The 24,015-nt window shown below is 42.0% G+C and overlaps 1 protein-coding gene across 1 annotated transcript in view; it reads left to right on the top strand.

Moving 5' to 3' along the window:
• The window catches only part of LOC308161767 (contactin-associated protein-like 5), a gene marked incomplete at both ends in the record, with an annotated part of 56,739 nt that extends 40,607 nt beyond the window's left edge, over window positions 1–16,132 (top strand). The window contains 13 exons of the mRNA XM_080535838.1: window positions 1,682–1,801; window positions 2,981–3,181; window positions 4,719–4,875; window positions 5,465–5,592; window positions 5,830–6,000; window positions 7,651–7,869; window positions 8,653–8,892; window positions 10,418–10,642; window positions 12,841–12,974; window positions 13,850–13,937; window positions 14,506–14,709; window positions 15,128–15,202; window positions 15,930–16,132. Coding sequence (XP_080391964.1) covers window positions 1,682–1,801; window positions 2,981–3,181; window positions 4,719–4,875; window positions 5,465–5,592; window positions 5,830–6,000; window positions 7,651–7,869; window positions 8,653–8,892; window positions 10,418–10,642; window positions 12,841–12,974; window positions 13,850–13,937; window positions 14,506–14,709; window positions 15,128–15,202; window positions 15,930–16,132 — 2,165 coding nt within the window. The remainder of the gene's footprint in view (window positions 1–1,681; window positions 1,802–2,980; window positions 3,182–4,718; window positions 4,876–5,464; window positions 5,593–5,829; window positions 6,001–7,650; window positions 7,870–8,652; window positions 8,893–10,417; window positions 10,643–12,840; window positions 12,975–13,849; window positions 13,938–14,505; window positions 14,710–15,127; window positions 15,203–15,929) is intronic.
• Window positions 16,133–24,015: the final 7,883 nt, after the last annotated feature.

Raw genomic sequence — 24,015 nt, 5'->3', positions numbered from 1 at the left:
CTCAGTTCTTCGTCACGCTGATTCCACAAGATGTTGGAAACATTTCTTTGAGATTCTGGTCCATGGTATTAACGGGTCCAAAGTGTGCCAAGAAAACCTTCGCATTACTCCACCTCCACCAGCTTGGACTGTTGACAGGTGTACAGGTGTTCCTAATAAAGTGTTCAGTGACTCTACATCTAAAAGTGCAATTTAAAGGGTTCACTCACAGGACACTCACGCCAGTTTAATCATGTATTGCATGAAAATGGTAATACATTTAAGCTTGGTGTAATTGGATGGCTCCACTCTGTAAAGCTCTGCCTGGAGTTAAACGACAACAACACACACACACACACACACACACACACACACACACACACACACACACACACACCATATGGCAGGGAGCCTAGTACTTGTCAAACCCAGGTAGGCTACATCCAGAGTGATTGGAGGCTGGGGGTGATGGATGGGAAGACCACACAAAATGTACTCTCTACAAACATGTCCCAACTGTTGAATGCTACAGAATGGGGGAGTGTTAACTTGTTGTTTTTAAGCCTCTGTCCCTTGGACATTGGATTAGATTAGATACAATTGTATTGTCAACGATTACACATTGAGTACAAGTACTAGACAACGAAATGCAGTTTAGCATCTAACCAGAAGTGCAAATAGTGATATAAACATAACATAAAACATGATATAAGAAAAACATGATAGGGATATGTACAGTGTGGCAAGTATAGTACAGTTATGAGCTATGTACAGTTAAAGTAGCAATGTACAGTATGGTATGTACAGATAGTGTTTGTTACTTGTGAATACTTGTGAATCACCTGTCACGTCACCTGACAGACAGCCGCGCGGCTTGATTTAGCGTGCCGTCCCTGAACTAACGCTATGTTTCATTTAACAAAAACACATGCCAGTCGGTCATCCAGACTGTGTAACCTTTTGGTATTCTCCTCTGGTGTTTCTCCATCTTACCTACCTGCCAATGTGGTCAATCTTTTAGCAACACACATCGAGATGAAGCTCAGTCTGACATGCAAGTTTCTACTCTCATGTGGCCTCTCTTGACACACACCGGCTCCTCTTTGATATTCACCACGGAGCTCTGTTACCATCCTTGTGTGTGAGACCTCCCTGGTCCAGAATGCTGATTTCTTGCTTATACGCCAGTGGATGCAGTTGTCCTTGCATGTCAGGGAGAACATGACAGAAAAGTGCAGCACCTGAATGAAAATGGGGCATCTCATAACTTTTCCAAAACACTATGCTACATGCATAATGAAAGTAGGCAACCCTTTGTGTTTCATAAAGAAGGCAAATGGAAGGTCAGGGGAATAAAAGCTTTGATATGTGTATATTGTTATTCATGTACATTGTCACATATTATATTTCTAGATATTGTCTGGCATAAAATATCTGCTGGGGTTGTTTTGTTGCTTTTTTTTTTTTAATGGGAAGACACAAGGTAATGTCAGGGGGATGTCGGCACTACCATGGCCAGTGTGCTCGCTTGCTTTGTGACTTTTGTTTTGAAGGTCGGAGTCTTTGTGTATCAGTATCAGCCACTTACTAGCCAATAGGGTAGTGAATCACCCCCTATGGATTACTTATTGTTTACTTGAGTTGTCTGTGTCCCATGTCCCAATGTCCCAATATAAACTATGTTGTTGCTTTACCCCCCCAGCTGTCTATGAGGCATCCTGTGAGGCCTACAGGCTGATGGGCAGCTCCTCAGGCTACTTCTCCATTGATCCAGATGGGAGTGGTCCTCTGGGGCCCGCACAGGTCTACTGCAACATGACAGGTGAGCTAGCGAGTCAGGACGGGGGCCGTAGCCGTCACCCCAGCTTCAACTCTCTCCCAGTCTCCACTAGGCCCTGTGGGATCATGCCCAGAGGAGAGGAGAGAGTAACAGTAAATGATCCATCTGGTCCAGTCACTTACAGATCACATTGCATCGACCCGGCCAGCATAACTGACAGCTGACAGTTCGCTATCAAGCAGAAAATCGTTAGGTCACTCGATATGGGCCCTTAGTTGGGTTACACTGAAGTTTCCTGAAGTTGATTTGTGATGAATGTCCTCCTGTTTAAGGAAAGATATGCATAATTTTCCCTGAACAGGGTGATACATTTCACCGTCCCAAAGGTGACTAAATGCACCTAGAAAAAGAATAGCTCAGCAGTGAGTAATGAGTCGGTGTCGTGCCTCCGGGGCTTGGACTTTGAATAGAGTTAGGGAATGAGAGCTTCAACGCTGGCACCCAAGACAGTATCCATCACTTGGGCTGTCAGGAGCTTTACTGCTCTGACCTTTCCTGAGGTTAATGCAACATTTAAGTCATTACTGAGGTGGTGGTGGCTGCAGAGCTGCTGGTTGGCCTGGCTTTTGATAGTCTGGCTCAGGACTGTATTGAGTTTTCCTCTTCTTGATCACACACACACACACACACACACACACACACACACACACACATCCTAATCATTTTGCAGGGGAGTTGCCTCAGGTTGACCTCAATTAACAAATCCATTAGAGATGTAAATAACTCTTAGCTTGACAACCAAGGATGTGAATAATCACAAAGTGGAATAGGATTTTCTCTTAGGCAAGGTAAACACAAAACCCTCATAATACATACTAAACGGGGGATAGGAATGAATTGGAGTCCTCACCTCAATTAATCAAGCCAATGGTAGTGTTAACCCTTTACAGCAGAGCACACAGAATTTCAATAGGCTGTTATCAGTAGTGGATTACCTTTATGTACATACATCAAATCCCTGTATTCATACGTATTAATTAATCATTGGATTGGACAACTTTGAAGGCAGGATTGCTTTATTCAAGGTCTTCTTAATCAGAAGGTGAAACATGGCACTACTTGCATGCTCATATAATTAAAATTATATATATATTTATAACAATAGAATTATTTAGAAACATCATGTATGAGATGTCTTACAGTTGGACATGTGTTTTACAGCTGAGAAGGTGTGGACCGTGGTCAGCCACAACAGCACAGCTCCAGTGAGAGTCCACGGCTCCACGCTACAGAAGCCCTACATGATGAGGTTCAACTACAGCGCCTCACCTGAACAACTACGAGCCCTTGTGGCCGGGTCGGAGCAGTGTCAGCAGGACGTGGTGTACGGCTGCAGGAAGTCCCGCCTCTTCAACACAAGAGGTAAGACGGTACACACATGTAACATGATTTGCGACATCAGACCTCAGAAATTCTCCCTGAACCGTTGTGTTATTTCACTTGTTAGCATTTTTCCTTTCGAGAGAGAGAGCGCCTGACTCTGACCTTCAGCGTGATTGAGTATATACAGATATCATCTGCCATTCCTCTCATTATTTCTGCAATAACTTGAAAGGCTTCCTCCGAGCATGTCTCAGAGCATTCGTCTTCAATTGCTTTGGGAGCAAAATGCAGTCCCAGACATCTCACGTTTGCTCCTAAATCATGAAACATTCATGAAGTCCTGCGTCCTCGCCGTTCCCATGGTGTCATGATGCACACAAACAAACAAACAAGTTCATTATCACACCAGATCAAAGAGACACAGAAAACAGGACGTTATATGGCGGCATCAACATGATGAGATAGAGCATAAATTGGGTAGATATTTATAGCCATGCTTGAACCCAGATATGCAGTAATCTATCGAAAAAAAAGGGTTGTTGGCTCTCAACCGCCCTACCGATATAGCTAAACTAAGAATCTATTCGCTCTTTATGCAATTTGAACTTGGTTGGTGTATTCAAAAGTACTTTACATATAAACACATCACTGTTGTTTACAGTGCTTGACATGATATGCGATGACATATAGTGGGTTATTCAGACAATGAATTATGTATTATATTTGTCCTAAAAGATGAATGAATCAAATTGAATACACATGCTCTGCTTTTTGTTGACGTTTGATTACCCAACAAACACATGAGAATGACTTGAGGCCATGGAATCATTTAAATGTAAACATCAACACAATAACAGAGCTGTTGGGTTGTGTTTATAGCTGTTTAACCTTCCAATGTGCAAACACTGAAATAAACAGCTGTTTAATTGGTTCGATAATTGCTGTTAGTTAGTACAATTATTCAGTCAAATAATTTGTAGGTTAATGATACACAGTTGTGTTTGCTTGGGCTAAGGCAAGACTACAGCTTGTAGTATGACAAGAAACAAGCAACTAACATCTGCAACATCAACAACAGCCATTTATGTTTGATTTGATTCTTGATTTGATTTTACAGCAAATACTTGCTGTATTTACAATGCAGTTTGGTTATCTACTGTATGAACAAGTAGTCACACCAATAAGATCATTTTTGGCAAGGGTGAGACCCGTTCTGACAGCGCTTGTGACAGCGCATGTGACTCCTGTTACTGGCATTTCTTTAAACACCTCTGTTTACATGTGAGGTGTTTGAGACGGTGTTAAAAATGTCTGTGAATAGTTGACGGTGTTAAAGCCTAATCTTAGATAGAGATAGTCATTTGATTGGACAAGAGGCATTCCATGAGTGCTGATATACAGTATAAAAGCACTGGGACTTTTAACTGTATGTATCACTCCGCCGCAATAGTTGTCTCTGCACTCTGGAGAGTTGCTGAAACAATGGTTAAACAGTTGTCGCGTGATTCTCTTTTTTGCCTAGTTGTACAGTAGGTAACCATGGTAATTGCATGGATGTGTTTGTGCTCTGTCTCAGACGGTACCCCGTTGTCATGGTGGGTGGACCAGGGTGGAGAGAGACGGACCTACTGGGGAGGCTTCCTGCCTGGGGTTCAGCAGTGCTCCTGCAGCCTGGAGGAGAACTGCATGGACATGAACTACTTCTGCAACTGTGACGCCGACACAGACTCATGGTAACAAGGCAAATACGGCTCTCTGGCTAGGGAATTACTACGCTTCCGTTTTCATAATGTCTGCTTTTTTTCTGTGTACTTCCTGTATATATTGATCATCATTCATCATCCTCTATTGATTGTCTATCGTTATTGCCCATTTCCTCTCCTGTTTATTTGCAACATTGACCAGTGGTAACTGTTGTTTTTACGTTCCAAATGACTTTCTATCCATATGTAACAAAAAAAGTGGTCTGTATGAGAATTTAACTTTTGGAAATACTGTCAAATGATGGATTGTGTGGATATTTCAATTACGATAAAAGTGATTGAAGCTTTAAATACAGATCTTCTCGTGATATTCTTTATTACATATTTTATCTTTCAATTTTAAATTTCCATTGCATATATTTGTCTTCACCCGAGTGCATGCCCCGGGAATTGCATATTGAGAGATTTCATTTGCATATCTCCGGAGGCATATGTCCACGTTGTGATAGATTGCTCCATTTGGAGTGTTTACTCCAAGGTTCCAGCCGATGCTGAGGAATGGATTCTTTTATCTGTAGTGTCTCTGAAATTGAGAGGTTTCTGTTTTTTTCTGTCTCAGGGCTAATGACACAGGAGTCCTCTCCTACAAAGACCACTTACCAGTGAGCCAGATTGTGATTGGAGACACCAACAGAACGGGCTCGGAGGCTGTCTACAGAATCGGCCCGCTGCGTTGTCATGGTGACAGTAGGTGAAACGCTTCTATTTTGTGAGCGTTTGGCTGCGGATGGATGCCTTCGCTCGTCCTTGTTCTCCCAGGCCAAATGCTGATCAAAGACGGGAGCGTGTGCAAATGCTTCATGCGCTCCTAGACACTAAATGCCCTTATTATCCTCCTTCACTTTTGCTTCTGTCCTTCGCATGTCGAGTCAAAGGATTGTTCATTGAGAGTGATCTTTTAAATAGTTGTCTCTCTTCTTCCAGAGTCTGTGTGGAACGCAGCCTCCTTCTACCAGGAGTCTTCCTACCTGCACTTCCCCACCCTCCAGGCAGAGCTCAGCGCCGACATCTCCTTCTACTTCAAGACCAGCGCCCCCTCAGGAGTTTTTCTGGAGAACCTGGGCCTCAAAGACTTCATCAGAATGGAGCTCAGCTGTGAGTCAGTGTGCTACACACACACACACACACACACACACACACACACACACACCCACACACACACACACACATGTGCGTACATACTAGGGGTGTACAGAGACGTAATTATCTGTATCTGTAGGCCTATCTGTATCTGTTCAACCATCAAAATGATCTGTATCTGTATCTGTATTCGGTTAGAAGACCGGAAGTGGGCGTGATTTATACCGGAAGTCACATTAAATCGTCAAATGTTGTATTTTAAAGTCTAATATTCATTGGCAATGCAATGTTTGTGCAGGATCAAATTGATTTCATATTGATTTCATTAATCATTTTATTATGAAATATATGTCTACATCCTCATACTGTACTTTTCATCTCTCTCTCTTTCTTTTTTCTTTTTCTTTTTCTTTATAACTAAATTAAGTTTCATGAACTGTCTGATCTAGGCATAACAAACAGCAATACCTTATACTATTCCAGCAACAGATTCAATCTGACTGATATTGAGGGAAATCAACATTTGTTCAAGGCAATTAACCAATGATTATATATTAGACTATAGGCATTAATGTAGAAACCTCTAAATATATATTGGAATACAGAAGGACGGCTATCAGGGCACTCACAGTAAACAAGACAGTCATGACGGGACTGTTATGCTATAGGAGGCTGGTCGCTTACCGTCTGCTCCCCTGAGCTGAACTCTGAATTGCGTGATGCGATAAATGGGGGAGTCCCATTACCTAAATCCCAACTGTTTGACCTGCCATGTCCAATTCAATTGCAGTAGTCACAGCTAGTTACTTTACATGGAGAATATACCCCATGTCTGAAATGGAGGATTTCTCCAACCCAGATTCCAACATCGTGTCCCTGTGTTCCACAGTAACTACAATGCCTGAATGTAGCAATCATTTCCACATCTTTCTCCTGCTGTTTTGCCCAACTAAGTTTTTCTAACTAAGTAAACTATCTAATTTAAGTTGGTAAACTAAGTTTAAAAAAATGTATATCTTTGCACTCAATCACATTTCAGGTCCCTCCTTTCATGACTTTTCCTAGATATGTGTGTTCTGCCACCCAGTATCCTTACTTTTTCAAAATCACATCAGGATAAGCTAGTATAAAGCTATTTTGCAGTTCTTCTGTGTAGGAGGCAGGCTAATTTACAAGCCGGCCAACTAGTGGCCGTTGTGTGTAAATAGCAGCTTTCCATTGTAAAGACTATGGTCATTTGACCCCGAGGCGGTTCTTATAGTAGGTAAAAAAGGCATGGCTGTTCTAGTGTTAAGTGGAGATTTTGAAAAGCCATTTTGGATATGAAATGAAAAGTGTCTGCAGAGAGAGAGAGAGAGAGAGAGAGAGAGAGAGAGAGAGAGAGAGAGAGAGAGAGAGAGAGAGAGAGAGAGAGAGAGAGAGAGAGCAGAAAGAGAGGACGGATGGTGAAAGGAGAGGGTTTCAAATGCAGTTCTCACAGCTCATTGTGAAGAACAGCTTTCAATATTAGCCTTTCTATTGAAGGAAAATGTGTGGGAAAAACATTGATGGAAATATTGTACCAATGTGATGATTGATGGGGTTCCTCAGTTCGTGTGACCTCACTCCTCTCTCTCTCTCTCTCCCTGTGTGTCTGTTTCCTGTGGCCCCCTCCCCTCCCCTCAGCTCCTCTGGTGATAAGCTTCTCCTTTGACGTGGGCAACGGGCCGGTGGTTCTCGCGGTGAAGTCCCACGTGCCCCTGAATGACAGGCAGTGGCACTACGTGAGGGCGGAGCGCGGCGTAAAGGAGGCCTCGCTGCAGGTGGACCAGCTGCCTCTACGCTTCCTGGACGCCCCCTCTGACGGACACCTCCGCCTCAGACTCAACAGCCAGCTGTTTGTGGGTAGGCCTGGACTAAGACTAGGCCTGGACTAAGACTAGGCCTGGACTAAGACTCAGTAGACATGCGCACCCACACGCACGCACGCACAAACACAACCCTTATGGGATCTTGTTTTTTTTCATTGAGCTTTCCTTTTTTTTTCATTACCAATGGCCTTTCCCTTTTACAAGTCTCTATTCTACATACATACTACAATGTAGGCTATATCTCAAGATCGACGGTGTCCTCAGATACTGGAGGTCACAGCATGAATTATAATGCTATAAGATCTTCGATTCTCATATTCATTATCATTATTGCACAGTAACTTCCTGGTTATGCCAAGGCATTACACAGTTGAATGGATTTAGAAATTCCCTATAAGCCTTGCTGAGACAAAATCTTTGGGGGGCTATAAATCCTGGTTTGTCATTCCGGAGCGCTGCTGTTTTCTTCTGGATTCTAATGGCTTAAAAAGGTCAAGCCCAAACACTTTATCCTAATAGATATTCTTCCATATTCGCATATATTTAGTCTTAATGAGACCTCTCACACTTGGATGGTTTCGGAGTTGTGTTACGACGCTTACTGGAATTAAATCATGAGTTGCAGTCAATTATCTTCAAACCCTGAGTGGATTTTCTATGTATGGTATATCAAGTTATTCCTATAGGAGCATCACTGGATCCTCCTCAGCCTTTGAATTGATTTGTATATATTATAGATGTGTTATGATTGTGTTGTAACACTGTAATAGCCGTACAAATTCGTAGCCGTATGAATAATCTCCCCTCTCTCCTCCAGGAGGAACGGCCTCCAGACAGAGGGGCTTCCTGGGCTGCATCCGAACTTTGACCATCAACGGCGTGACCTTTAACCTGGAGGAGCGGGCTAAGATGACCCCGGGGGTGACCTCTGGCTGCCCCGGCCACTGCAGCGGCTCCAGCAGTCTCTGCCACAACAGAGGGAGGTGCCTGGAGAGGAACAGCGGCTACGTCTGTGACTGCTCCCAGTCCGCCTACGGGGGGCCCTCCTGCAAGGAAGGTGGGAGCTACATCAAGTACCTCATATCCCCCATGTCCTTGTTTTACTATAATAGTGTGCGTGAAGTCTAAAAAAAACATTGGGTTCAAAAGGGTTCGCTCTTGGTTTTATTGTTGGCTTCTTTTCTACAAGCAAGTTTCTATATGAATAATAGAATAGAAACACAATGCATAAGAAATATGTATACTCTTCCAAGTGAGAAATCATATTTAATAGGTGGTTTCCCCACACATCTCCCTCATGTATCTACTGCACCAGAATGATGACACGCGTTGCAACTGGTAACGACAGTGCAGCTCTTTACCTGAGTAGTAAAACGCACTGGGCCGTTTCTACCTTCTCCAGTTATTGAGCTGTTATCTCCTAAAAAGTGCTCCGTTATGAGCAGCAAGAGCAGTTCTTCAGCAAAAAGGCATTTGATGTACTGTACTATAGTCACAGCATGTTGAGTGTGTGTGTGTGTGTGTGTGTGTGTGTGTGTAGTGGGGGGCGGTATTTGCATATTTTCAATACATCTCTCTCTCTCTCTCTCACTCTCTCTCTCTCTCTCTCTCTCTCTCTCTCTCTCTCTCTGTGTATGTATGAGCCGCTGAAAAACATTTCATTCTGTACATCTTTCATGTTAAATAAATTATTCCCCTTCAATATTTTTTTAGGGGAAAAAAGCAATATTGATTCATCTTAACCCTGTTCTGTCTTTCTAGATTATGTTTCATTTCCACGGGCTGCACTTGTGTGGGCGTGCAGCAAGCCTCTCATTTTCTCTCCACTAAAAGTCATGACTTGTTAGGAAACATAGTTATGAAAACCCCACAAAGTCTATCAGAATCTACTCTAGACAGTGCTATAATTACGCGGCGTAGTCATTGTCCGTGCATGATCGAGTCAGAGAACAGAGGGAGGTCGGAGAGAATGTCATGTTTTGAAAGGTGTCGTCTAGTTATTCTAGAGGATCACTGTGCTCTTGAAGTTGGAGGTGTTAAGATCAGTGGCATTCCGAGTGCAAATTGAGCTCAAACAAGTAGAAGAAGAGATCAAAGTGAGAGAGGAGAAGATGACAGTTCTTTGCTGCTCAGCCTGTCTCTGGCCTGTCTTAGAGGAACCTTCTCTCACATTCCCACTAATCTAACTCCGCTACCATGGGGGAGACGCGTCTCCTATGAAGGGTGATTTGCCTGCCTGTGAGACCGTGCTGTATGTGTCATATTCGTGACACATACAGGCTTTGTATGGGATCCATGGGTCCATCATTTATCGATATTCGCAAGATGGGTTGTTTTTCTGGCTCCGACTGTCCATAGAAAAAAAGTCATACTCATGTTCAAAAATGGCTGATTATTTCAATGTTTGACGTTCAAGCTACTCAAAGATGCCTTTGATTCAATGTATCACAGCATAGCACCATAACATCCTCCCTCTGTGTCGTGAGGTAACTATGTTGTTCAAGACTGCTACGCAGAGATAAACCTTAATTCAACCATCTCCTGTCCCCCCCCCCCCCCCCCCCCTCTCTCTCTCTCTCCAGAGGTGTCTGTGTCGTTTGACAGAGAGTCGTCAGTGACCTACACCTTCCAGGAGCCTTTCTCAGTGATGCAGAACAGAAGCTCTCAGGCGTCCAGTGTGTCCAGAGAGAGCAGCAGGGCCAGAGAGAACATGGCCTTCAGCTTCATGACCACACAGAGCCCTGCCATGCTGCTCACTGTCAGCACCTTCAGCCAGCAGTACATAGCCATCATCCTGGCTCACAACGGTATGTAGAACGTTGTAGAAAAGGCAATGAAGTCAAATATAAGAGTTCATTTGTTTTAGTAGTAGTATATTTTAGGTAATTGTTTTGTGAATGAACATATGAACATAGAAAATACATATCAATAAGGCAAGAAACGAAATGTAAAACAAAACAAAAACATGACCGAGAAGGACATTTTACATCTGTGCTAAGGCTGTTACAATACTAGGGGGTTAGGGAAACTGTATGGAGACTCCACTAAGGCTATTACGAACATACTTACTTTGGCAAAGGGGGTTTAGAAAAGGATTTGACACTCCACCAAGACCTTACCAGCTAATGGGTTACAGTACATGAATGAGCAATGATACTGTATGGAGACTCCCCTTAGGCTTAGGCAACATTAGCTTTTCAGCAGAGGGCTGTTATGAAGTTGGGATAATGACCATATTAGTTGGAGAGTGCCACTGTAAACGCAGTATATAAATCTTAATATCGTCCCACATAAAAGAGAGAAAGTTGCTCATTCATTATTTCATAACTGAGGGTGCTAAACGTTTTAGTAGTGAAATCCCAATCGAACCCGGCACCTGGCACACAGCATTCAATGTGACAAAAAACAGGCAATTCCTTTTCAAATAGGATGTGATCATTATAATCCACATGACATGTTTAAAATATTCCCAGCAATCACCATTCACAAAACCAGACATTAAAGTAAAAAATGCAAACACACTCACCCATGACAGATACTCCACGTGTCAGTGATATGTCTAAGCCCCTGTACAGTCTGGTTCATAACGAAGCCATGAGCACAGTGGATCACTCACAATGGCCCCTGTAAGCCGACAGCCTTCAGAGCAAGTCTCACGTCAGCAAGCATCACCATGAGTGACACCACTTGTGTTCTCCTAAGTCTGTGGCTCCTTTCTATGTTCTTTTGTGTCCTCAATCGGAACGTGTGGATGAGCCCAGCTTTTGTAAATATTGAAGGATCGGGAGGGACACTTCATCCGCTGTAATCTTACCCACCAGGGCACTGTCAAGGTCTTCTCAAACATAACATAAACCCCCCCTTCCACCAACCCAGCCTGAATTGCAATATTGACCCGACTTCACTTGATAATGCAAAGCTCTCTGCCTCTGTGATCTGGTGTGGTCTGTGTGTGGGAGGAACACTGAGTGTGTATTGACATATTCAATACAGGGGGCAAAGACTTGTAGGATACTACCAGGAGAAATATTAATATCTATAAAGATGCAACTGTTAGGGGTTTCAATAGGGGAGTCTATTTTTAAGTAAACTATACCAACTCGCTCTCTACTGTATCCCATACATACTCTCTCTCTGTGCTCTCCAGTTAAAAGCATTGCTGCATTCCAAACTCAATCATATTTTCTAGTTCTAATACAGTATATATGATTATTGATTGACATGTGGTGTGCTGAATTCAAAATAAAAACACATAGGTTAAGGTGGGCTGCAGATGAGGATTTTCTGTTTGCCATTTAAAGGTTATTCTCAAGTCTACTGCGAATATTCTTTTAATTCTTGAGCAACAAGTGTCAGTTTCAGTGGCACAGTTCATTGCAGACAATTGCAGTATTCAATTGCAGCAAGCCAATACAGTTTTCACAGCATCATAAATGTAATGAATAATATAAGTATACAATGTTTAGTTTGAATTCACAATATTCGTCCTGTTTGTCTAATGTTCAGGGGAATGTGCTATTATGAAACCATGTACACATCATGCTGTAATAACAGCTCTAGAGATTTCTGATGCTTCATTTCCAGATACACTACACTACTCTGGCAAACAGCAAATGGACAGTGTATCCATAACTAGGTGAATGTAGTACATTGGGCATTGCACACTCTCTTCAGGCTACATCTTGACTGCCCCCCTGAAAAACCTCTTCACCCCCACTACCCCTCTACAGATGTCTACTCTACTGTTAATAAATACATGTTTTTTTTTTTTAAACTAATCCTTCTTTCTTCTCGAATTGTGAATGACAATGGTCCTAGCATAGATTTCCTTTTTTTCCTTATGATGACTGATGTATAGATCACTTACTTTAGACAAATGTACTTGTTGTAAGTCGCTTTGGAAAAAAGTGTCTGCTAAAAGTTAAAAAAAATAAAAAATAATGACACCTATTCCCATCTAGATTATTCCTCTGAAAGTCTCCATGTCTCTGTTCCCCTCCACCAGGGACTCTGCAGATCTGGTACCGTCTCCATGGAGACAGGAGACCAGATGTGTTCATCCCCAGACGCAGCAGCCTGGCAGACGGACTCCTCCACCGCATCAGAGTCCACCGCGAGGGGAAGGACCTCTACGTACAGGTGAGGAAGACACCAATGTAGAGAATGGCCCTAACCCTAACCCCTGTGGGATTCTAACCTGGGTCTCCCAACCTGCAAACCAATAGGGTTAACCTGCTGGGAGTGATTGTACAGGCCTTTTCTAGGCTAGGGTTGTTACATGTACAGTACATCAGGGGAGGCTGGTGGAGGTAGATTTTGGAGGACAGGCTCATTGTAATGCATACAATGGAACCATTCCCTATTCGATACTGTGCAAGGAGTCCTCGTCCTCGGATTCCTACCTCTACTAGTCTCCACTGAGGTACATACTGTATGAACAAGGGTTTGAACAGCACAAGTACTAGAGGAGAATTGTTTTTCGTTTCCTTACCACTGTGCTCTAGATTTTTCTCCCCTCTGGGGAGTTTTGTTCCTTGGCTTACTTTTGGGGCTCTATGATTAGCTGTTACAGTAGTATTCTTACAGTAGTATTGTTTATATTGTTTACTTTTGTGATGTGTCTGTGTAAAAAGGGCTATACAAATTGACTTGATTGATCGATTGATTGCATTGTGATTTCAACATCATGTTCACTATTGTTACTAGAGAGAGAGAGAGATAGAGAGATAGAGACAGAGAAAGAGACTTGAGATTGAGAGTGGGGGGGGGGGGCAGGAAGATTGAGGGAAGGAGCATGAGGGAGGACGATAGGGAATGGACAGAGTGGGATGTGGGTCACGTGTTTCAGTACAAAAAAGAGGTTTCAAAGCACTTAAGCTAGAGCTAGACTACAGATGCCATTCAGACAAAGCTAGTTACAAGAACATAATACTCAATCTATATTGCATTGAAATCTACAATGGTTTTGTATTTCTTGAAACCTGCTCATCATTTGATTACTCTCCGCTCACCAGATCGACCAGGACATCCACAGAAAGTACACACTGTCATCCGATGCAGAGTTGATCTTAATCAGATCCTTGACTTTGGGCAAAGTCATCGGTAAGCCCTCTTCTGGAATGAAACGGCTAGGCTAGCAGTGGAGAGCTATTTTGAATAATGGAACAAGGAGCGTTTAATGAAACCAGATTATGACGCAGTTTAATCATTTTCTAGGCTATACATTTTCTTAAAGATTTGACCAACAATGCAGAGGGATGATGTTGTTTTCCCTAGCTGATGTTGCTTTAGAAAGTTTTATATTAATTTCGGAGCTAAAGAAAGCGGAATCTAATTTAGGGGATAAAGATTCATTGATGTGGCATAAGAGAACAGTTACTCAAGCAATAAGCAGCCTCTATCTCAGCCGTTCAATAAAAAACAAATGAAGATGCATGAAGACGATTTAGAATACAAATACTTTCCCCAAACAGTTTATTTCACCTTAAAATGTGGCTGATTTGTTTATTATCAAATCAGCCGAATGAGCTAATTCTGTTGTGGGTTGACTTTCACAGAGATCCTTAACATGTATAACATGTTCATGAGAACAATATTTTCAGAGCAATGTTTATAATAACATGTATACTGTAACAGGCACCAACAGTTCATTGTTGATTCTGGATTCCAGGTGGGGAGAATTTCAATGAGGAAGTGATGCAAGCAGGAACCAAAGGTTTCATTGGCTGCCTGTCATCAGTCCAGTTCAATCATGTTGCTCCCCTGAAGGCAGCGCTGCTGAATCGTGGCAGCTCATTGGTCAGTGTACGGGGTCAAATGGTCGAGTCTAACTGTGGGGCGCTGGCGGACTCCACAACCTCACACCCACACTCAGGTAAGTGTTTTTTTTAGTTTTTTTTTTGTTTAACACTGAGAATCTGGACACGGCTAACAAGATGAACTCAGATCCAAATAAATGAGTTTATTTTCCAGCTACAGCTGTTGCTCTGTCACAGCAGAAGACATTTGGAGTGTGTGGATGTCAGCAGCCTTGCTGCCTCTAGCCAAAAGCATCATTATTACGTTCCAGGAATAAATCAGGGAATGAGTACAAAACAACAATGAGTCGATGCCTTCCGGCCTAATGGAAGTTTTGTTTATCTTTGTTTTTTTTGCAGTGTTACACAAATGCGTTATCTTGCGCCCGGCAAACAGCCTGTTAAAAGACCATCCATTGGCTGCTCGGCGCGGCACGTTCACTCATTACTGTGAAAGTTAATGAATTAGGCTGTTTCTCTTTTCTTCTCTCCCAGATCAAGCTGCCAACGCAAATAAAGAGAAAGGACAGCACGGCAACGATAGCAGGAATGATTCAGTCTTAATAGGAGGTCCGTTTCTCTGTTCTCTGTTAATTTATTGTTTGGTTGTTAATATGAGAATGAGCACCCGGTTGTCTTTGTCTGTCTCTCTCTCTTTGTTCTCCTTTTCTGTCGTTCTCTTTCTCGCTCTATTTCTCTCTCTCTCTCCCTCTCTCTCTCTCTCTCTCTCTCTCTCTCTCTCTCTCTCCCTCTCTCTCTCTCTCTCTCTCTCCCTCTCTCTCTCTCTCTCTCTCTCTCTCTCTCTTTCTCTCTCTCTCTCTCTTTCTCTCTCCCTCTCTCTCTCTCTCTCTCTCTCTCTCTCTCTCTCTCTCTCTCCTCTGTATGTGACGGCAGCTGGTAAAATGTTCTGACTTTCATTCTGAAAATTGTAAATAAATGTCAAGGTTGTTGAAAATCAATGACATACTCACTAGTCAAGCCAACATATTGCAATGCAATGGATTCTGTGAGCAATCCCCACTACTACTACTACTACTAGTGTAGAGTAGTGGGGATTACTCACGAGTCATTGATTTTCAACAACATTGAAGGTCCGAGCATTTTGATTGGCGACTTGTTCCTGCTTACACCAGCTGCTGTTACATATGTTTCTCTCTCTCTCTTTGAGTTACAGCAATGGTCAGTTTAAGACCATTGCCTAGCTAATAGTCATCTGACTACATTGAACTCCAGACAGGAGAATACAGTCCTCTCTACTCCTCTAAAGATGGCTGCCCTTGCTCCTCCCCTTCCCCAGGTGTAGTCACGGCGGTGGTCTTCATCACTTTGTGTGTGGTGGCGGTGATGACCCGTTTCCTGTACCAGCAGCGTAAGGCCCAGAGGAATGCTGCCAGCGTCAAGGAGAAGGAGCAACGGCAGCACAGCCTGGAGACGGCCTACCGGACAGAACTCCACCTCCACAACTCCGTCAGGGACAGCATGAAGGAGTACTACATATGACTGACACGTAGCGGCCCTGTGCTGGACTGCTCTCCGGCCAAGCCTTCTAGCCATTGCTTACCTCTCTTCTGTTTTGTCCAGCTGTCTGCACGGCCCGGGATGAGGTCCTTGGGCTTTCCCCCCTTCTCTGGGGGCTAGAAATGGAGGACAGGTTCCTTCTCCTATAGGGAACTGTGGGAATAGTGTGTAGACAGGACTTGTAGCTGCAGTGATATTGTTCTGTTTGCCCGGGAAATGCTGGCGATGGGGAGGGCAGTGTCCTAAGGGAATGTGACATTATGGGTATGGTGCAATGAATGGATTTATCCAGTGATAAAGTCAACAGGAGCTAGGTGTGGTTGCCCACAGGCAATGCTATGGGAACATGTTGTTCCTAAGCCAGAGACAGAAGGAAAGGACGGACAGATGGACATTTGTGCTGAATTGGTGAATGGATGCCAGAGGCCAAATGAAGACCCAGGCTGTCGAGGGGAGACAATGAGTGCAATGAATCTGTTTAAACCCATGTAAGAAGAGGGTCAAGAATTAATCACAGCTGAAAGCCACAGCATTACAGCTAATACAGAGGGTAAAATGCCATAAGTGGCCATGATGTTGACAGGCAATTACAGCACACTGCTTTAAGAATATCTTAATGCCTCCCTTGCCATACTATACAAAACAATCAAATAAAAAAAAAGTAAAGTAAAAATTAGGATAGGCCAGGTACCCAATATCCCACAATATTCTTCAGAAGTTCGACAATAATTAGTTTGCTCTTCACCAAATATTCCTGCCTCGATTTTCCAAGCTGTAGGCTGGTTCGTATTGTACTGTACCGTGGTAATGGTTTAACAGTAAGTAAAAATAACCCATCAAGCAGAAACATCTGCTACCTGTCCCCTAGCAAGAGAACTCGTCAAATCCCATTCAAGTGGCTGCTGGCCAAGGGTTAGAGGAGCCTTCAATGAGCTGCCATATACAAAGCTTCTTTTGTTTTTCATGTTCTCCTGAGCTCTTAATCTTTTTTTCCTTTGTTCAGTTTAGTTCAGTTTCTTTTTTCTTTGTTGTTGGAGATGTTTTGTTGTGTTGCAACCTTGATACTCATAACATACATATGTGGATATTTAATATCTTCTGAGATTGTAGTTCATTTTTTTCAGTGCAGATTAAAACCAATAGCACCCCTATTTTAGATTTAGAACATGTGAATAGTGTTGACAACTGGTAATGAGATACTTGATGGTAATGCTTATACTGTAGTCTTGTTTTCGTCCTTACATTGAGACAGGATGGATCAGTGGCACTAACGCCTAATGTCACAGTGACAGTGTCCACATAAAAAAGAAAGAGGAAAACTGTATACTGTATCTTATATGCAGAGAACTTTCATGAGCAACTGTTCATGAACACACAATCATTAAGTAGTGGGAGGACGAAAGTATTGCCTGAAAAACAACAACAATTATTTCCAATTAAAGTGTCCTTGACAGCAAGTTATAATTAACCTCTGAGACCCTGAAGATCTTTTTTGTACTCATGTTGATATTGTGGTTATTTTGAGGGCCAGTTTTGTACAGCTAGAATTGTACAGGTATATTATGAATATATGTTTAATAAAATCAGAAATTCTTTTTTGAAAAATAAACATTTCTTCCAGAGCAGATTTGTGCTACAATTATTTTGTGTTAGGGTCTTCTCTCTCCCTCTTTCTCTTTCTCTCTCTCTCTTTCTCTCTCTCTCTCTCTCTCTCTCTCTCTCTCTCTCTCTCTGTCTCTCTCTCTCTCTCTCTCTGTCACACTCTCTCTCTCACACACACACACACACGCACACACACACATACACACTCGTCTCCTTGGAGTGTGCATTTGCATAGATTTGTGTGTTTGCGAGCATGCATGGAACACGTTTGAATAATAAAAGGTGGTCCTTGGCATTGATATTCTTATATCACACATCTCTTTATTATCTGGTCTGTGAATGAACCCTCTTCCTCTAAATGTTATGGTAAACATGTTACTGTACAGAATGGAATCTGACCTAATTCGATCATGCAGGCAGGGTATTTAATTGCTTTGAGTCAAACCAGCAGGTGTGGAAAATGGTATTGTGTCTCTAAATTAATCATGCTTACTGAAGGATTTCATCCTGACAAGGTTAGTGGAATATTGCAACACAGGGAGATGCCTCTTATTCTTCCAATTAAGAGTCCAATTAAAATGATTTCAGATGAAAATGTTTAATTGAATAACCCCTCTGTCATACTGCTACAATGGCGTTGGTAGTGGAGGGATGTGAGTAAGACCATGGGTCTTTGTTTTTATTTGATTTCTATAGCCCAATGCACACTGCGTGCGATTTTATCGCACGACAACATTCGATTCTCCATTCACACCAATGAATGTGGAGAATCGAATGTTGTCGTGGGATAAAATCGCATCGCACGCCGTGTGCATTGTCTCATTCAAAACAATGGAATAGAATTTGGCGGTGCGACAAAATCGGGGCCGTGTGCATTGGCCTTATGTCATAGCATAGGTATGTACAACGTGCAACATGGGATGAAATATCAGTGCTAGTGCCCAGTGACAAAGAGTAAGACGAAGCATAACACTGTGTATGCTGTTGTTTGTGGACCCATTTATTTGACCGCCGCCGTTTCAAACATCTTTTAGAATCTTTGCTCTGATGCGTCCAAAAAGCGACTTGGGGAAGATACATCAACAACCCTCGAACAACAATTCCTCCTGGTCGCCATAGCAGCCAGCAGTGCCTTCCACCAAGCAGCCAGCAGTGCCTTCACTGTTTTTAACATGTTTCTCCCCAGGGTTCTTCAGATCCTTGTTATAACCACCTATTATGGAGAAACCTGTGCTAACTTTTCATCCTTCGCCTGTCTTCTATTACATCAACACCGTTCCCCCAAGTCATACTATCTGCTCCTGCCTGAGGAGGCACATCAAAGTCTCCATATACTGGGGTCTCGCATTGGACAGACTTCTGATTCTCATCACAATGACAGCGCATGCACCGAAAGAATGTCTGAGAAGAGGAACGAATGTGTTAATTAATTCAACAAGCAACACCACAGAGCAAAGCGTTGACTCTGAGACTGTTGCTTTCTTTCTGGAGTACTGTCTGCATCGCGCTTTACGTTTGTATAACACTTTATTGTATTAACTTATCGTCAAGCATTTGCTGATGCTTTAAATGTAATAAACAACATGCAGTAATATGCTGTCTGATTTGACTGACTAGAAGTCAGATAGAAACACATAGAAACATTATCTCAAACTCCATTTTAAACAGCCATGACACAGTATAGAATATGAAAATAAAACACTGATGACGAGTCAAACATAAGACATACAGTATATTTATTCCCAATGATTACTTCTAACAGTTATGGACGTGATGAAACGAACTCAACACAAGTGGTCACATGACCAACTGACACAAGTTAGTGTGAAAATAGAACTGACAGATTTGCCAAACAGATGGGTCAGAACATTAATATCTCCAAAACCCAAGTGATGTGCATAAATTCAACACCAGCCTAAGGCACATCTGTGCAATAATCATGCTGTCTAACCAGCATCTGGATATGCCACACCTGTACGGTGGATGGATTATCTCGGCAAAGGAGAAGTGCTCACTAACACAGATTTAAACAAATTTGAGAACACAATTTGAGAGAAATATAGGCCGCTTCTGTGTACATAGAAGAAGTCTTAGGTCTTTGTTTTCAACTCATGAAGAATTAGAGCAAAAACAAAAGTGTTGTGTTCAGTGTATATGATACACTGGAGCCTGTTTCTAAGCTATGCAAGGACAACAGGGTAGCTAGGATTCGATGTGAGGAAAGCTTTCATTACCGTTTTGAACAGAAATATATTCAAATCACACACTGTTAGCTACTATAACCTTTAGGGCCGACAGTATACAGCTACAGTACCAATCAAAGTTTGGACGCACTTCCCCATTCAATTTAATGGGAAAGTGTATCCAAACTTTTGACTGGTACTGTATATCTGAGAATTATTTAGGTATGTATTTATACTGCAGTAAAAGGTGATTGCATAATCAAATTAAGGCATAACGCCCACCTCCATCTCTCTGGTGTTCTAGTTTCCTTCTTCATACAGTACACTTATTGTCCCTTTGGACTGTTTTCAAAAAATCTATAAATGAAAAAATGAAATAGAGAAGGGTTGGGGGGGACGGCTCTCTCTTATGCTGGGGTTTCATTTAAGAAATAATGCATCTAAATCAAGGTCATAAACCATGCCACTGCACTTGGAGAGCAGCAAAATTAAAAAGGAGCGTGCCAGCTGGACAAGATGAATGAATCCCGTCAAACAAAGGTCACAGTGGGTAACGCCCTCCCAGTTTATCCTATTAGTAACGGACACACATCACTGGTAAGCTGATGGTAATTTAACAAAGCCAGGGCTCTGATTCATGGTATTTGCCAGTTTGAGATACTATAGGAAAACACAGGCTACTAATTTCAGGGCCAGCAAAGATGCAAGTGTGGTGGATTGGAGCTAGTGGTAGGCTGCTTAGCACTGAGCAGTAGTGAAGTCGCCTTGCTGAAACTTGAGGTACTTTAGACCCCTGACCGATAATGACGTTTGTATTGTGCATCACCAAAATAGAACTGAGCAACTGCTCAAAGATATTCGAATCCTAACAAATGTGAAGCTGTGTAAATAATGCCAAATACTGTGTCATGTTCAGATGGTGCTTTTCCAAAACTTTTACATACTTCTTAATTAGACTCTGGAGAGTCTGGTTTTGGCAAAAATGTCCTGCGGATTGTTGGGCCATATAGTACCATTAATAGGTAGTTACTGAACTTCGCAGGCGACACCACACATCCCACACAGGGCTTCTTCAGTCTCCTGCCGTCAGGGAGAAGACTTCAAAATGGCACAAGTAATGTATAAAGTAAAAAATTAGATGCTTCCAGACTGTATCCAGAGACTGTTTCAAGTTAGACAGAGTAATTACGAACTCAGAGGAATATGTATGTTTATGAAAACAAAGATTAGAACAAATGCAAAGCAAAGATGTATAACAGTCAAGGGAGTTAACTTATGGAATACCTTTGAAGAGGAAATGAAAATGTGTAGCACACTAAAAGGATTTTAAAAATTACTAAAAAGTAGGATGATTGACAAGTATAGAACAGAGGTATAGATATAGTTTTTGTTTGGTATTTTTGAACTTTTTGTTAACATGCGTAAGTAAAGTTTTGTTTATAAATGTTTCTATGAATGAATGGAATGAATGAATGAATGGACTTTATTTGTCATTGCTACAGTACAGGTACCAAACAGGTACAGGTACCTATGTCTTGATTATAAGGGGAAAACCACTCATGTAAAAAGGGTAGACGCATTAATATAGTTTTTTGTTTGGTACTTTTGAGTTTTTTGTTAAAATGCGCAAGTGAAATTTAGTTTTTGTTGTCTTTGATTATGCACTCATGGGGAAAGAAAACATGCATGTAAAAAGGGTAGGCGCAATAAGCCATGGCTTACCTTTTTGGTCCTGGTACGCATTGTGACTGTGTACATTTTTATATATATATATATATATATATATATATATATATACAGTATGTATTGTGAATTGTATAAGGGACCAAAATAAACATTCTCACTCACTCAAGACTGAGGAGCCTCCGGGCAAGGACTAGCAGGCTGAGGGATAGCTTTATCCACCAGGCTGTCAGGAAGCTGAACTCTCCCCCCCCCCACACCCCCCCCCCCCCACTCTGCCCCCACTCTGCCCCCACTGCCCCCTACACTGCCCCCACTGTCCCCTACTCCGCCCCCCCCCCTACTCTGCCCCCACTGTCAGGAAGCTGAATTCTCTCCCCGCCCCCCCCCTACTCTGCCCCCCCCTACTCTGCCCCCACTGACTCCGGACTGAGAACAATCTCACTTCATGCATACATACATACAAGCATACCTGTACTTTAGCCACTTTCTCTATTATACTGAGCCAATTACCACTATTGCACTATTGTCATTGTTCATATTGTATTCCACCCCTGTACATTGTATTTTTGTATATATAGTTATTTTTTAATCTTGTCGTATTATATTGTTATTTATTGTTTTTGTTTGCTATGCACCGTGGATGGGAGGGAAACGCAATTTCAGCCGTCTGTATGTCAATATTGGATTGACAATAAAGCTGACTTTGACTTTGGCTTCTGCCCTCTCACCTTTATGAACTCACTTTCTCCTCGTTCATTAGGGATTAGGGTCTGAGGCAATGCGGCAGTGTATTCTAAATTCTTCACTATGAGTTTAAGAACTAGAATTCCTGGAATACCTTTCAGTCTATTCCATCCATTGAAAGGTTATCTAGGGGAAGCCTTCATCGTCCAATAAAAGACCACCTTCACACACAAACACGCTTTTAATACAAAATGAGTATTAAAGCAATAAAGAGAAGGGACATGATTGATCACTGGCACGTGAGTCTAGTTAGACTCATCCCCATTTTCTGGGGAGTTTTCTTTTTTTTTGTCTGTCTTTGTTTTGTCTTTTCCAAATACAGTGTTCCAAATTCAGTGTAAACAGTGTTTGACACTGTTCAAACAGTTACCATGTTCCCCTAAACATATAAAACGTTTGCCAAAACACTACATTTGTTTTGCAAAATACATTATAAAATTATTTATATTATTATTATAAAAAAAAATCACTGGGATATCCTGTGATGGAACGCTGGATGATGGTAAGCGACTCTTAAACCACAACATTTTAGCTTTTCAAACCATAATACTGTTTTTTACTATTATTTTTAAATGACTGGACTTTTTAAATAGGCACTACATTTTATAAACACTGCTATGTCTGTCTGTTTTTATTGTATGTATGTGACCTATGTGTGTTTTTAATGTGGAAACTGTATTCTTGAACTGCACTTCTGCCTGTCAAAGGAGAATTTCTGTCACTGTGTGACAGACAATAAAGCAATCTTGAATCTTGAATCTTGAATCTCCCCGCGATGACCTAACCCTGAGTGCTGTCATACAGAACACTGAGCTAGCCTACACACCTGTGTCCGGCCTCAGCCCTGTGTGGGAACGAGCCTTTTGAATTCAATGTACATGCAGAGCTGTTGGGTCGTGACACTCTTGTGTATCGAACTGTTTTCGCTGAGGACACACTTTGGAAGGGTTCTGCGTAAGGATTGAGGACTATTGATCCCCCCCCCCCCACACTCCCCATAAATAACCTTTAATCCATTTTCTGTGTTTTGTTATAGAACATGGTTGAGTGGAAACCCCTACACACTTGAGCCTGCTACAGTAGGGATTGACTGTGATGGTGGAAATAGATATATGCTTTTAAAAAATAATTGAGTTTTATGTCACTTACTGAATTGATTACTCTCTACATAAGACACAGTGTTAACTGTTTTGCAAATACAATATGTGCTTAAAATTAGCATTTTGTGTGGGATAGCAATGATAAATTGCTGAAAATGTTACAGTTTTGCTCATGTATGTTATTGATGTGGGCATGTGAACTCCTAAAACAAACGGTTTAAGCAGTCAATAAACAATTTAAGTGAGTGTCAATCATACAATGATTATATGCACGATATCTCCCACACATTGCTCTTGCTAAAGTCTGTTGCAGTACAGTATGTTGAGTCTCCCCAAAGGCACATCCTCAGGCTTGCTTTGGATTTCAGCACAGCATGTGACCCTTACACCCCACCATACTACAAACACACAAATACAATATGACTAATGTAGACATGCAGCTTATTTATGTACTCTAGTCCAAATAGAATGAAGAGGCTGACTGCTTTCTGTCTCCGCAGTCAAGAACCAACAGTACTTTATGCACACTTTCCTTTGCTGTTGTGACATT

This window comes from Nansenia antarctica (assembly GCF_963989245.1).
Source record: "Nansenia antarctica genome assembly, chromosome: 7".
Classification (NCBI taxonomy): domain Eukaryota; kingdom Metazoa; phylum Chordata; class Actinopteri; order Argentiniformes; family Microstomatidae; genus Nansenia; species Nansenia antarctica.
Note: the sequence above shows the minus strand (reverse complement) of the source record. Positions and strands in the feature narration are given on the sequence as shown.